Source organism: Myxocyprinus asiaticus, chromosome 15 (assembly GCF_019703515.2).
Source record: "Myxocyprinus asiaticus isolate MX2 ecotype Aquarium Trade chromosome 15, UBuf_Myxa_2, whole genome shotgun sequence".
NCBI classification, from domain to species: domain Eukaryota; kingdom Metazoa; phylum Chordata; class Actinopteri; order Cypriniformes; family Catostomidae; genus Myxocyprinus; species Myxocyprinus asiaticus.
In genome coordinates, this window is record NC_059358.1 from 30,038,276 (window position 1) to 30,054,773 (window position 16,498).

Sequence of the window (16,498 nt, forward strand, 5' to 3'; positions counted from 1 at the left end):
TGCAGATTTTGCAATCAATACTGGCCCAAAGACTATAGGAAGAGACAACTACATAATTATGAATTTTTAGTGAACTATTCCTTATTCCTTAGTCCATCCACACATGAAAATTGGACAACTATTCTCTAACCTTGCAAGTAGTCTGCGCCAGTAGTTTCTTTTGTAAACTATCTCTTGGAACAGCTGATTTGCAACAGAGAGTGTAGGCCAGAATGTGCCACCATTATAAGTTTAAGGGGGCATTTTGCAAGTATTACTGGTCCTACACAGGCCTAATGCATGAATATAAGATATATTCAAGATGAGGCAAGCATGGTGTTTCAGTCAGAGATTAGTTTATTTTTAACAAACATTAAAATATCATCATCATTCAAAGAATTCAACAATATACTCAAAATAATATGTTAAAAATAACAATATTTAGTTAAATATAATGAAGTGCAATATTTATATAAATATGAAACAACAAATAACTGATTTTGAGCTAAATATAATGAACAAAAATATATACATTTTACAACATATTCATGAAAACCACAGTGATATACTCTCTCAACCCAATGCAGGGTTTCTAAATAAGTGCTCATATTTTTGGCTCAAGGGACTTAACTTCAGGTAGGTAAGTAGTGCAATACTTATATAAATATGAAATAACAAATAACTGATTTTGAACACAAGATTTATTGTCAGTGCAGGTTCTGAAACCTGTCAACAGCCTGTCTACCCCTGTACTACAATATATTCCAGACAGACTTGCTCTCTGCAGGGGTTTTCACAGGGGTTTTCACACTGCATTGTCTAGAACGCACAGAAGAGGCAGCACGGTGGCTCTTCAACCAGGTCCTTGTATACTTTCTAGGATCAAACTTGGAAGTAGGGGGTCCGTTGATGTTAATCATCATTAAGTTTGATATGTTTGAGACCAGTAGGACAGCCCTTTTGTCTGTGCTGATATTGTTCATAAGGCTAAAGTTCCTTTCACACTCTGCTGTGCTGACAGGGCATGTTTTCATACAGTTAATGAGCGGTTTTATGTCGTTGGGCTCACTGTTGGGCTCTTCCAGTAGGTCCCGCATCACATTCAGTGCTTGGTTTGTGCACAAGTTAAATTGTTTGCACAGTCGCTTAACTTGTTCTTCACCATGGCGGATGCTTGAGTTTGATGGCCATTTACTCTGAGCAAGGATGCTGAGGTTCTTGATGGTCTCATCTTTGAAAGACAAGCGTTGCTCAAGATTGTTCACAAGGCTTTGTAAGAACTGGCCTGGATTGACAGACTTCAGCTTTGTATTTCTTTTCAAGGCTATAGATCGATACACCCCACTCTCTTTTGCTTCTAAAGCCTCACCATATTTCTCACCTGGACTCTCTTTAAATGAATGTATCACTCTGATTGTGCGTTTCAGCAGATGCTGTGCTCTGAGGAGAGTTATAGAATGAGCCTGAAGCTCCTGTGACAGGACACTTAGTTCATGGAGTGTCATACATGAGCCCAAGGTCACAAAGAAATTCAGGACTTTGAACATGGTCCAATAAACCTCTGTACATTTGCTTCTCATTGTTGGACCTCCTCTCATCAGAACAAGCATTTTTAAAGTGCTGCACAAGAGCTCCCAGTGATGTCCAAACAGCATGAACAGTCCAAAAGCTACTGGCCACCCAGCGTACATCCAAGACTCTGCCAATGCGAAGAAGTTGTGAGCCTACTTCAGCTGCTGCATCTTTGAGTTCACATTCATTTTTGTTTGACATACTATACAGAGAATATAGCTTGTGCATAAAAGCTTTAAAGTGATTGACAGAGTTTACCTCATCAACTGCATCTGACACAGCTAGTTCAAGTCTATGGTTCATACAGTGCCATACAAAAAGCTTTGGGAATCTCAAGGTCAACCTGGTTGCTACTCCTGAATTTTTTCCTAACATGATGCTGGCGCCATCAGTGACAAATGTTACCCAGTTTTCAAGAAGCCATTCTTCTGTAAAGCCAGCATTAGTTAAACAAGTGAGTAAACCCTCTACTATGCCATCTGCTCTCTGATTTTCCAGTTCAACAAGCTCAAGGAATATGAATTCAGGGCTTTCTTCTTCTTGAACTGATGCTTTAACTGAAACTCGCTGATGCTATTATGCTACTGACAGTTTTGCTCTGCATCTCATTGGCAACATGTTTGGTTATTTGTGTTGCACTGTAACGTGAATGAAGTATTGAGCCCATCTTTATACCATTCAATTCCTGCAGCTCAATGAGGCTGTCATGGTCAGAAAAGGGTCTGTTCTTGTTGGCCAAATGGTAGGCTGTTCGAAACACAGCTTAGATTTCCTTCATGTAGGACTCAGTCATAGCCTCCACTGCAATCTCAGTGACCGCTTCTTTCTGTTGTTCTGCCAGCTTCACAACTTGAGTGTGGGCCTTAGACAAAGAATGTTTCCTCACCTTATTTCTCAAGACTGACAGACTTGTCTCTCTACTTCCCTGGCCAGACTCTTGTATTTCAAATTTCATCCATTCTCTATCGAGAGATACACCTTGCTCCTTGATGATTCCAATGGAGTTCACACTGCTACAGACCAGACATCCTGTGAAGCATAAACAAACAATGTAACTACTGTATTCATATTTGTATGTGTGTAACGTCCATTTCTCCCACATACATACAAACACACAAACACACACACTGTGTATTTCTCTGTGTCCACTGTTTTAGAAGCTGCCAAAACTAACAATCTACCTAAACTTACCCAATTTTTTGTTTTTGTATCCTAACCTGGGGTTCTTGGATTTAAAATCTTCTTTTTGTTTGGCTGTCCACAAGTCTGGCCAGTCATTATTGGTGTCTACAAAAAAAACAAAAACAACAACAACAACAACATGAGTGATTGAATTATGGGCTATAAATGTAACAATGGAAACAATTACCATAAGCTGAATATTACTGAATTTAGTTCATTGACACAAGAATTTACAAACAATGCGAAATCTAAATGTATTTGTCATTGAATCATTCATTCAATAGATTCGTTCAAAAACATTAAATCATCCAGTAATGAAACAAGTGAAGTCTCTATGAGTGAGTCATTGAATCATTCCTTAAAACCGATTTTTTTTAATAATTCAAATGAAAAAAATTAAATAGACTGCAGCAATTAACATTTTGTCAGAACCTCTAGTAAATTACATGCTATTTTGTTCCCTATCTGTCACTCACTCGACATTGTGTCGATGTAGTGACACTAAGGGTCACTCTTGGTAGCCCCAAACTGATTTTGAAAAAAGGCCAATGGGAATTGGCGAGTGGAATTTGCATGCCACTCTCCCAGACATACGGGTATAAAAGGTGCTGGCTCGCAACCACTCATTCAGATTTTCTCTTCGGAGCCGAGCGGTTGTATTCAGCGAGCTGAATTACTCTGCCGATCCATTCACCTCGAAAAGCTGTTGGATTTACGCCGCATTGCAGCGGCTTCTCCCCCTCTTGCACTGGTGAAGTGCAGAGAACGCCTCTGGGCACTTCAGCAGCTAAAAGAGTATATTCTTCCTACTACTGAAAGTGTATATTTTCCCTTCTAAAAGAGTGGCATTAACGGAGAGTGTCTTTTAATGATGCCTCTCCGTTTGTGTGTATTTCCTGGTTGCGGTCGTTACCTCTCCGCTTCCGATGGCCACGATTGTGGTCTTACGTGCTTGGGTGCTGCCCACGCGGAGACAGCGTTTGTGGACTGGTCATGCTCTCACTGCGAGAGTGTGACCATGGCAACATTGCGGTCGCGGTTTTTCCTTCGTTAGAGGGAAAGACCACCCCAGCGGCTCCCTGCCACGGTTCTTCTACCTACGGGTTTGAGGCTGCGTCAGTTAGCACTGGGGGTGATTTGGGGACCCCAATGGGAGCCACTCCATTGGGTAACTCCCCACTGACCTCCCATTCCCCAGTACGCTCATTTGCCCTGCTGGGATGAGACCCCCCGTCTCCCAGGTCAGCCTGTTCGGTGACACCGTCGAGGACTTCGCCCAGCAGTTCTCGGCGGTGAAACAGCAGATGGAGGCCATTCAGCACATCCTGCATCAGCGCGGTTCAAGACCTCGCACCTCGTCTGCTTGTCACCAAGGGCGTCCTCCTACTGCAACAACACCGGCTCCGCCGCAGCCCGCCCCCATCCCCGGCATGGAGCCACCCGCAGGAAGCAGACGCTACACGTTCAGAAAAGGAGCAGTTTCCTCATTCCCTGGGTCACATATCCGGTGCTCACGGCCGTTGGGCAGGGGTATGGGCAGGGGTTCCGCTAGAGCAGGTCTCCAGGCATGTCGTGGTTACGAAGGACGCATCCAAGGTGGGCTTAGGCACCATATGCAATGGGCACGCAGTCGCCGGCTCTTGAACTGGCCCGTGGCTGCGTTGGCACATCAACTGCCTCGAGTTGTTGGCAGTACTGCTCGCCCTGCAGAGGCTCCAGCCGTTGATTCAGGGTAAGCATGTGTTACAAACAATGATCTTGTTTCATTACCGGGAGGAGGCAGACCCAGCCTTGGCGTTGCCGTGTCCGGTGCGTGCTTTACGCATCTATTTGGATCGCACGTAGAGCTTTAGAAGTTCCGAGCAGCTGCTTGTCTGCTTTGGCGGAAAGGGAGCACTGTCTCCAAACAGAGGATCGCCCATTGGGTTATTGACGCCATCGTGATGGCATATCACGCTCAGGATGTGCCGCCCCCTGTGGGGCTATGAGCCCACTCTACTAGGAGTGTGGCAGCCTCCTGGGCCCTGACCAATGGCGCCTCTTTGGCAGACATCACAACACCCAACACCTTTGCGAGGTTCTATAATCTCCAGGTTGAGTCAGTCTCGTCCCATGTATTGTCAGGTTCGAACAGGTAAGTTCTGGATCATCTGGCCGGGTGTACTGCTTGCACATAGCGCCTTTCCCCTCCCATGAGGTGAAGATGTGCGCTTTTGACTCCTAGTCGTGTTCACAAGTTGTGATGACTTTCCTCCTTAGCCCTGTGGCAGGCGAGTTTGTGGAGAAACTCGCTGCCAGCCCAGTACATGTGCTAACTAAGACCTGTACTAGGGTAGGTGCTCCACATGCGCTGGTCAAATCATTTCCCTGTCGGCAAACTTCCTTCCCGGTCACCGTGTTTGTAGAACTCCTCCCCCGTTGGGTAGGACCTACCATGGGACTTCTCCACATGACATACTTCCGACAAGACTCGGTAAGACCATGTGACATATTTCCACTCAAAATATAAGTCACGAGCCATCACGTTATAATCTAACTTCATTAAGCTTGCGTGCTCGAGGGATGAGCATCCCCGCGACAGTGTGGTCTCCGCGGTTTTTCCCCCTTGGGAGTGACACCCCCCCAACGTAGACACTTATGGCCCCCAGCCAGTAAACAAAATTCCACTCTTTTTGGGGAGAAAAAAAGAGGAAAAGAGGCCACAGCTGGACTAGCCTGTCCCTATTTGTTGGGCAAGTCGACTTGTTCCCAAAGGACCGTTCGACGCTAATAAGAGTGTTGGGGGAGGTTACGTGATGGCCTGGTGCGCTGGCCACGAGGCACACAGTGGTCTGCCCGTCTCGCACCGCCAGTCCACGTAACACATTTCAGCTTATTGTGGCGTTTCATATAGGGACCCCTAGTGTCACTACATCGACACAACGTTGAGTGAGTGACAGATAGGAAACGTCCTGGTTACTTTCGTAACCTCCGTTCCCTGATGGAGGGAATGAGATGTTGTGTCCCTCTTCCCACAATACTGAACTACCCGCTGAAATGGCCGGGACCTTGTCTCGGCTCCTCAGCACAAAACCTGAATGAGTGGTTGCGAGCCAGCTCCTTTTATACCTGTATGTCCGGGGGAGTGGCATGAAAATTCCACTCGCCAATTCCCATTGGCCTTTTTTCAAAATCAGAGGTGTTTGGGGCTCCCAGGAGTGACCCCTAGTGTCACTACATCGACACAACGTCTCATTCCCTCCATCAGGGAACAGAGGTTACGAAAGTAACCAGGACGTTTAGTTGTCTGTAGTGATATTACATATGCCACTGAAGATTCAAAGCGTGTATCGAGTTCGCAGCACAATTTCTCATGAAGCTCCATGCCGGAGCATGTATCGTTTTCAGAAAAACACGTGATCAACGAAAAAGAAGCCTCACTTTCTTTCCAGTCACGTGAATACTTCACTTTGTGTGTCGAAATGTTTAACACAAGACCACTACTCTATGGGTTTATGGAAGTTCAAGTCCATTTACTAACATTTTTATATATATTACATTATCATATATTCTGCCATATAAACCCCATAAATATAAATATAAGGACATAAGTATAAAAACCATAAAAATAAGCCATATAGGTTACTTGCCTCTGTTGGTCTTATTATTATTATTGTTGTTGTTGTTGTTACATTGAATTTATTGCCACACTATAATATGTGAATTATATTATGAGAAAACTGAACACATTTATCGGATAAAATGGATAAATGGATTAATGTATAAAACATCGGAGCTGCGCACTCGATTTTATGGTTGCTATAAATTTAACCTGCCACAAGATGGCACTGTTTTTGACACTCCTGATGCTTTGAATCTTTTCCCGAAACAATCAGAGAAAAGCTTCAAGAGGCTTCATTCTCCATCCCTAGTTGTCTGTTCAGAATCGTGATCTCTATTTATCCTACTCCTATGTGTGACTGACTGTTTCTCCCATGACATACAGTGACGGGCAAATGGTAATTTCGAGCCCTGACATATGTTATTAACATAACTTACAAGGTCCTGCTATTAAAAAGTGCTCACCTTGGTTGAAGTCTTCGATGACTACATTCGAAGTTTTAGTTGAAGAGGCAGCATCTCTGTCAATGTCAGCATCCTCTCTGACTGGGGCGGGGGACGAAGCGGGCGCAGGCGCTTGGCTATCGTTAGCTGAGCTGCTGGCTAACAGCACCGTTGTAATATTGTTATCGTTAGCTGAGCTGCTGGCTAACAGCACCATTGTAATATCGCTATCGTTAGCTGAGTTGCTGGCTAACAGCACCGAAGTAGCATTGCGAGGTCGTTTGTAATTCTGAAAACAAATTTTTGTTTGAGTAGTTCACTTCATCTTTCCTATTAATTTCATTAATTAAATATTCCAAAGGCCATATTTTAACATGGCGTCGAGCATTGCCAAAATGACAGGCAGCGAATCAGGCAGTGATTGTCAGTGCTCTGATCCAATGGCGTTGGGCATTGTCAGATTGACGGTACCCTAGCCCAATGGCAGCGTTGGGGGGGCAATCATATTTCAAGGGAAGCCGGCGCCTCGGTCCTGACCGCATCACTGTATTTACTGGGTGTTTTTAGGGTATATTTGCACTTATTCACATGCGATTGGATTAGCTACTCATGTGCTGGACTGTCATAATTTTGGCTAATGTAGGACACTACTGAATGATGCGCATCAGAGGGGATTTAGAAGTGGGTATATGCAATGCCGACTGATAAAGATGTGGGTATACGCTGTATACCTGCGTATACCTTGCACTATGTCCTGGGTGTGCTGTCATAGCAATCATGTTATGTTCCGTTTCCATTTGTTCTACGAAGGCCGTCTTGTTTAAACAAGGCTTGTTTAAAGGAGGACGCTCGGTATACTGCAGCCTTCAAAGGATGCGTCCTACCTAGCATGCAGCCTTCCAAACGAGACACAGCCATTGAAACTGCACCCGGCTGAGGCACACTCTGTCGCGGGGATGCTCATCCCTCGAGTGCACAAACTTAATGCAGCTAGATTATAACATGATGGCTCGTGACTTATTGAATCATAATATTTCAGTCATGACAACTCTCGAAATAGGTATAAAAAGCATTTTATTAATGGGAATAGAACGTATGTAGGTTTGGTCTTGGCAGAATAGAGCTGCTACGCTGCTGCAGCTATTGTTGCTGCTGCTGGGCAAACAAGAGACTTGCTCAGCTGAAGCACTCAGAATTATAAGTTAGGATGCATACTGCTGCTGCGAGGTAAGATAGGGAAAACCCTGTAGCAGATCTATACAGGTGGTGCTGGGGAAGGAGGAGGGCAAAAGAGCTCTCATGGCGTGCAGTACGGTGCTAGCCGGGTTGAGCCGGGCGTATATATGCGATTGAGAAGATAGGAAGGGGAGTTTGACTGGCCAGTCAGCTGCGGGGAAGAGTTTCATGGCTGAACTATGTATTTGTGCATTTCTTATCGTGAAGAAAATTGGCAATACGCAGCTTTTTTAATAAGAGAGAGTTTGTTTTTTGTGAGAGAAAGATGGATTGAAGTGAGCAGAAAGGTGAGAGAGGAAAGTCTTCACCCCATTATACACTGCAACAAAAATTTTGATTTGTTTTTGTTTTGGCTTGTTTTCCAATATAAATATCTATAAATCCTTTAAAACAATATACATTTTCTTTAGCAGTTATACTGCAGAAGAAACATTTGTTATCTCAGAATGTTGAATATAATATTAAAAATACAAATATTTTAGGTCACATGACGCCATGCAAGGAGCAGATGTGTAAACAGCGAGCTCTGAGCACTTTGCTAGTTTTTAAATTATTTTCATGTTATAATTCATGATTCGATACACCTACAGCTACATATTTGTTCTTTGAGGTAAACATGGCAATGAAGTCAAAATCATCGGGCTCTGGAGACATTAAAAGACACTTACGTGCTCGAGCTGAAACCTCTGATGGGCCTGCGGACCAGGGACTTGGTTTGAACGGTGTGGTGGGAGAAATCCATCGTCAACTGTCCAACATGTCTGTGATGCTGACGAAGGTTGCTGCTAACTTGGAAGATCTCGCTGTAATACGTCGATCGATTATGGTGATGGAAACAAAATTCCAGTTGGTTACAAGAGTGGCAGATGTTGAGAAACGGATAGATTATCTGGAGTCATCTGAAAGGGAATTATCCGCTAATCTGCTAGTGACCAAAATAGACATAGAAAGCATTTTGGAAAAACTGAAAGATTTGGAAAATAGGAGCCGATGAAATAACGTACGGATTGTTGGAATAACTGAGCATGAAGAAGGCAGAGATATGGTGAAATTCCTAGATGAGCTCTTCACGAGTCTGCTCGACATAACAGGCCATAAACTGGAAATCGAGCAAGCTCACAGGGTCCTGGCTCGCAGATCTGCTGAGGGGGACAGGCCCCGATCAATTCTGGCCAAGTTTCTGAGATCATCTGATAAAGATCTCGTGTTGCGCAAGGCGAGGAGCAAAGGAAAGCTTTCTTGGAAGAATCACAATATTTTCTTGTTCCCGGACGAATTCGGCAAGAGAGAAATGCGATCGATTCAAGGAATGTAAGAAACTCATACATCGATGGAAGATCGCTTTTGCATTGATGTTGTTGGCCAAACTGAGAATAGATACTAAGGATGGCTGCAAAGTATTTACGTGTCCCAAGCAAGCACTGTCCTTCATAGAAACAATGGGTGAGTAAGCCATTTGGTGTTTCTCATGTAGCTCCAGAGTGGATTAACTTGCTGTACTTACTCTTGGCTGTCTGAGGAAGCTGGACGCTATTTTTGTTTCTGTTTGTGTTGGTTCCGCCTAGTGGCTGGAGTTTGTTTTGTGGAATAATACTCCTTTCAAGAAACTTTTGCATGGACAGAAGATCACTTTTACACTGAAGTTCCTGGCCAGATTGAGAATGGATACTAAGGATGGCTGCAAAATATCTACATGCCCACACAAAGGATGTCTTTTATAAAGTTGACTGACTAAGTCATGGTGTATTTTTTTATGTGGCCTCCGAGTGAATTTGACTCGCTCAATACACTCTTGACCATCCGAGGAACTGGGAAACCTGTTTTGTTTCTTTCTGTGCTGGTTCCGCCTAACGGCTGGAGTTTGTTTTGTGGAATAACACTGCTTCGGGACAGCTGTGCATGAATCTGTTCGTTCTTTGTGCTTATGCCTCCTGTTGGCTGGAGTTAGTTTTGTGGAGTATTTTTGGAGGATATTGGAATGATTACGTCATCTGCTGCACTCATAAACAGCCGGCTCACTGAACACTTGTTTGTCTGTCCGAGGAAACTGAACGGCTTTATATCGGCTGGAATTTGTTTTGTGGAGGAACACACCTTCGAGACAGTTCTGTGAATGAATCTACATGTTCTTTGTGTTTATTCTGCCTATTGGCTGGGGTTTGTTTTACAAAGTATTTTCTGTTATGTAATTTTGCCTCAAAAAATTTGTGCAGAAACACTGGACTTGAGCAATCCGATGGCAAAGTTGTCGCGGGGGTTCTCGTAGGCGTACATGGACCTTTTGAGTTTAGAGGTATCGATGCCGGTTGCAGTGTTGTACGTGGGTTTAATGCGCATGTTTTTCTTTTTTCTGTTTGTTTTATTCAGGGTTTGATTGTTGCACTAATGTTGCAGTGTCTAACACACAATCTATTTTTTCTATTATATCAATATGTCAAATGTTAATATGAGTGGGTTATCTTTCTCCATGTGGAATGTGAATGGGTTGGGGCAGCCCATAAAAAGAAGGAAGGCTATTTCTTTTCTTAAGTGTAAGAAATGTGATATAGTGTTTCTTCAAGAAACACATCTTTCCCTGCAGGAAGCAGAAAAATTTCAGAAGATATGGGGTGGGCATGTTTTCTTAAGTGCTGGCTCAAGTAAGAGCAGGGGAGTCGTTACATTATTAAGTAAACATCTACAATTCAAATCTCTCAAACAGATTAAAGATAAATTAGGGAGATTCATTATTGTTTTAGCAGAAATTCAGGGGCATAGGTTGGTTTTGGCTAATATTTACGTGCCTAACGTTGATGATCAGGGCTTTTTTATTGATCTTGAAGGGATGTTGCAAGCCGCTGGTACCCCTCATGATATAATATTGGGAGGAGACTTTAATCTTTTAATGGACTCAGTCCTTGATCATAGTGAAGCAAAAGTGTGTAAGCCCCCTAGAGCAACATTGACGCTTCACAGGATGTGTAAAAATCTTGGTCTTGCAGATATTTGTCGACTTTTGAACCCATCTGGTAGGGACTATACATTTTTTGCATCAGTCCATAAGATTTATTCTAGAATAGATTTTTATAGAAGTCCCTTATTACATCTGTTGTTGATTGCTCAATTGGAAACATCTTAGTCTCAGATCACACCCTGGTGAGTTTAGAGATGTTGCCACATACGGAGAAAAAGAAATCATATAGTTGGTGCTTTAATGTATCCCTTTTGTAAAATCCTGATTTTCAACAAATGTTAAAGACTGAAATCAATGTTTATATGGAGACCAACTGGTCCTCAGTATCTTCTGTGGGCGTGGCTTGGGAGGCTCTTAAGGTTGGATCATACAGTATGCCTCATTTACCAAAAAATCCAAAGCACGAAAACTCGTGGAGTTGGAAGGGAATATTAAAAGTGCAGAGGCAGAGCTGAAGTGCCGAATGTTGTCTGATGGCCTCAGAGAATTGACCCGATTGAAATACAGATATAATACTATTTTGTCATGGAAAGTGGAGTTTTGGTTATTCAGGTTAAGACAGTCATACTTTGAGTTTGGGGACAAAGCAGGGAAGCTTTTGGCTAAATATATAAAGCAGAGAGTGTCTTTTTCTACCATTCCCTCAGTGAAATCTGCTGGTGGTGAAATTTTTACCTTGGCCATTGATATTAATAATGCCTTTAAAGAGTTCTATCTTGATCTTTATAGTTCCATGTCTTCGTCTACTTATGAAGATATTAGAAACTTTGTGGAACCATTAGAACTCCATAAACTGACGACTGAGCAAAATAATTCTCTTGATTCTGAGATAACCTTGGAGGAGTTTGACAAGATAATTAAGGCCTTACCTTCAGTCAAGGCTCCGGGGCCAGATGGTTTTGCTGCTGAATTTTTTAGATCTTATGCTACACAATTGGCTCCGCTTTTGTTAGAAGTTTATATGGAATCATTAAAGAATGGAAAGCTTCCCCCAACCCTGACACAAGCCCGGATCAGTCTGATTCTTAAAAAGGACAAAGATCCAAGCGAGTGTAAAAGCTAATGTCCAATTTCCCTGATCCAGCTAGATGTAAAAATTTTGTCAAACATTTTGGCTAACCGATTAAGTAAAGTTATGACATCTCTTATACAGTACATATAGATCAGGTGGGGTTTATTCGGGGCCTCAGCTCTTCTGATAACATTAGGCATTTCATCAATATCATGTGGTCAGTAGCGAATGATCAGTCTCCGGTCGCTGCCATCTCACTTGACGCTGAAAAGGCGTTTGATATGGTAGAATGGGATTATCTTTTTAAAATTTTGGAAATGTATGGGTTCAGGAGTACATTTATTGGTTAGATTAAGTTACTTTATAGACACCCTGTAGCAGCGGTACAAACAAATTGATTAATTTCAGATTATTTCACTCTGAATAGGGGCACTCGGCAGGGTTGCCCTCTTTCCCCATTATTGTTCTGTCTTGCCCTGGAACCATTAGCAGCCGTGATAAGAAAGGAGGATGATTTTCCAAGGGTCATGGTGGGAGGTGTGGCACATAAACTTCTGCTTTACGCAGATTATATTTTATTATTCATCTCTGACCCTACTAGATCTATGCCTTGCCTCCACAGAATTATTAACTCCTTTTCCAAGTTCTCAGGATACAAAGTCAATTGGTCTAAATCCGAAGCTTTGGCTCTGACAACATACTGTCCAGTAACGGCCTTCCAGCATGGTGCCTTCCAGTGGCCCAAACAGGGCATTAAGTATTTGGGTATTTTATTCCCAGCAAATTTGTCTGATTAAGTTAGAGTTAATTTTGACCCTTTAATAAAAAGTTTTTCGAGCGATGTGGACAGGTGGGCCTCATTACATTTATCGATGATTGGGAAGGTTAATATTATTAAAATGAACTGTATTCCAAAATTCATCTACCTGCTACATTCACTTCCTATAGATGTCCCCCTCTCTTATTTCAAGCAATTTGATAGCATAGTGAAGTCCTTCATTTGGAATGGTAAACGTCCCGGACTACATTTCAACAAATTACATAGGCCGATTGACAAAGGCAGGCTAGGCCTACCCAAGATTTTATTTTCTTATTATGCATTCAGTCTCAGGCATTTGGCTCCTCCCTGGTTTTCTACTGAACAGGAAGTCCTTGCTCCTATTTCGCCATTGCAAAGCCTTTCTATCAAACTAACCGGAGAAGTTAAGTCACACCCCGTTATCTCACATTTGCACATGATTTGGACAAGAGTGGCCAGAGTATTTAATTCAGACATTTATTTAAATGTTGCCTCAAGCATATGGCTGAACCCCAAATTATGTATCAACAAGTCCCCTTTCTGTTGGTCAGAGTGGATTGTGAGGGGGGTTACTACACTCGACGACCTGTATGAGAGTGGAGTGTTGAGATCTTTTGAGAATTTGGGTCATCATTTTGGGATTCCCAGATCTCAGTTTTATAGGTATTTACAGCTGCGCCACATGCTCTGTACTGTTTTTGGGAGAGCACACACCCCCCTAAAGCAGCAGATACTTTGGGAGAGGTGATTACTGCTTTTGGAAAAGGTCATGAGGCATCAGTGTATTACTCCCTGCTAATTCAGAGTCTGGGGGATGGAGCTTTAACTTCTCTCAAGAGATTATGGGAGAAAGATTTGAACTTGGTATTGGAGGAAAGAGTGTGGACTAGGATTCTAAAGAATGTCAAGTCTGCATCTAGAGATGCAAGGGTTCGCCTTATGCAATTTAAGATTTTACATTGATTTTATTGGACCCCCTCTAGATTATATAGGCTTTGTCTCAAAGACACACACACCTGCTGGCGATGCCAATCAGAAGTTGGAGACACAACCCATTTCTTTGGGGAAGTGTTAAGATCCAAGATTTTTGGTTAAAGGTTCAGAATTATTTGTGTGACGTTTTGGGCACTCAAATGTTACTTTGCCCCAGACTTTGTATTTTGGGCAATGGGGCAGTTATAAATTTGGGGGACAAATATATAAAAAATTGGCTTCTGACTAGAATGATAATTGGCAGACAAATTATTTTAAGGGGTTGGAAGTCGGACGGAGCGCCACAATTTCCAGAGTGGTGTGCAGAGATGGGGAGGGTGGCGGCTTTTGAGGAGATGACAGGTAGAAGGCCGGGGTTGTGGGACTTGTTTTTCAGGAAGTGGGGTAGGTATTTGGTGGTTTTGGGGGACTCTCGTGGAAGGGATGAGGAGAGAGAAGTTTAGTTTCATTATGCATGTTTATTATATATATATAATATATATATATGTTTATAATATATATATATATATACACAGGTGCATCTCAATAAATTAGAATGTTGTGGAAAAGTTCATTTATTTCAGTAATTCAACTCAAATTGTGAAACTCGTGTATTAAATAAATTCAATGCACACAGACTGAAGTAGTTTAAGTCTTTGGTTCTTTTAATTGTGACGATTTTGGCTCACATTTAACAAAAACCCACCAATTCACTATCTCAAAAAATTAGAATACATCATAAGACCAATAAAAAAAAACATATTTAGTGAATTGTTGGCCTTCTGGAAAGTATGTTCATTTACTGTATATGTACTCAATACTTGGTAGGGGCTCCTTTTGCTTTAATTACTGCCTCAATTCGGCGTGGCATGGAGGTGATCGGTTTGTGGCACTGCTGAGGTGGTATGGAAGCCCAGGTTTCTTTGACAGTGGCCTTCAGCTCATCTGCATTTTTTGGTCTCTTGTTTCTCATTTTCCTCTTGACAATACCCCATAGATTCTCTATGGGGTTCAGGTCTGGTGAGTTTGCTGGCCAGTTAAGCACACCAACACCATGGTCATTTAACCAACTTTTGGTGCTTTTGGCAGTGTGGGCAGGTGCCAAATCCTGCTGGAAAATGAAATCAGCATCTTTAAAAAGCTGGTCAGCAGAAGGAAGCATGAAGTACTCCAAAATTTCTTGGTAAACGGGTGCAGTGACTTTGGTTTTCAAAAAACACAATGGACCAACACCAGCAGATGACATTGCACCCCAAATCATCACAGACTGTGGAAACTTAACACTGGACTTCAAGCAACTTGAGCTATGAGCTTCTCCACCCTTCCTCCAGACTCTAGGACCTTGGTTTCCAAATGAAATACAAAACTTGCTCTCATCTGAAAAGAGGACTTTGGAACACTGGGCAACAGTCCAGTTCTTCTTCTCCTTAGCCCAGGTAAGACACCTCTGACATTGTCTGTGGTTCAGGAGTGGCTTAACAAGAGGAATACGACAACTGTAGCCAAATTCCTTGACATGTCTGTGTGTGGTGGCTCTTGATGCCTTGACCCCAGCCTCAGTTCATTCCTTGTGAAGTTCACCCAAATTCTTGAATCGATTTTGCTTGACAATCATAAGGCTGCGGTTCTCTCGGTTGGTTGTGCATCTTTTTCTTCCACACTTTTTCCTTCTACTTTCTGTTAACATGCTTGGATACAGCACTCTGTGAACAGCCAGCTTCTTTGGCAATGAATGTTTGTGGCTTACCCTCCTTGTGAAGGGTGTCAATGATTGTGTTCTGGACAACTGTCAGATCAGCAGTCTTCTCCATGATTGTGTAGCCTAGTGAACCAAACTGAGAGACCATTTTGAAGGCTCAGGAAACCTTTGCAGGTGTTTTGAGTTGATTAGCTGATTGGCATGTCACCATATTCTAATTTTTTGAGATAGTGAATTGGTGGGTTTTTGTTAAATGTGAGCCAAAATCATCACAATTAAAAGAACCAAAGACTTAAACTACTTCAGTCTGTGTGCATTGAATTTATTTAATACACGAGTTTCACAATTTGAGTTGAATTACTGAAATAAATGAACTTTTCCACAACATTCTAATTTATTGAGATGCACCTGTATATATATATATATATATATATATATATATATATATATATATATATATATATACTTTATTTTATGTGACCACAGGGGTGTTCTTTGGGGTTGGTGTTTGGGGAGGGATATTAGTGAGGGTTAAAAGTTAAATGTTGATTCGGTGTGTATGTGTTGTGTTTTTCATTGTTGTGTTATTTTCTTTGAATCAATAAACAATTGTAATAAAAAAAAAAAAGTTGCATTCACCTGAGAAGCAGCATATAAGATATTTAGACTTGCTTTTAGAAATAGATCTTGAATATAAGTATATTTTGTCTTTACTGCACTCACAGAAGTATTACCAAGTGAAAAAATATTATATAATATATAAAAGCTTATATACAAAATACACTTATATTTAAGATAAATTCTCTTAAAGCAAGTCTAAATATCTTATATGTTGCTTCTCAAGTAAATGTATCTTGTTTTAAGGATTTTTAGACTATTTTAAATGGAAAACAAGACAAAAACTTTTTTTGTAGTGAATTTCTTTACTGAATTAAACTTAATAAAAAGTAATTTTTACATTTAATTCAGTGAATGTCATTTAGAGGTATTTTTAAAAGATAATTTTTTCCTCTTTATTGTTAGTAAGCATGTTTAATACAACCTTTTAAG

At 41.8% G+C, this 16,498-nt stretch overlaps 1 protein-coding gene across 3 annotated transcripts in view; it reads right to left on the reverse strand.

Moving 5' to 3' along the window:
• Nucleotides 1–207: 207 nt before the first annotated feature.
• Nucleotides 208–16,498, reverse strand: part of LOC127453435 (zinc finger protein 862-like) — a 59,755-nt gene continuing 43,464 nt past the window's right edge. The window contains exons 3-4 of one of the 3 annotated variants that reach the window (XM_051719763.1): nt 2,769–2,838; nt 208–2,580 (exon numbers count right to left, since the gene is read on the reverse strand). In XM_051719763.1, coding sequence (XP_051575723.1) covers nt 732–1,670 — 939 coding nt within the window. In that variant the 5' untranslated portion in view covers nt 1,671–2,580; nt 2,769–2,838 and the 3' untranslated portion in view covers nt 208–731. Of the gene's footprint in view, nt 2,581–2,742; nt 2,961–16,498 lie in introns of those variants that run through there. The other 2 variants (XM_051719764.1, XM_051719765.1) reach the window with 2 other exon arrangements.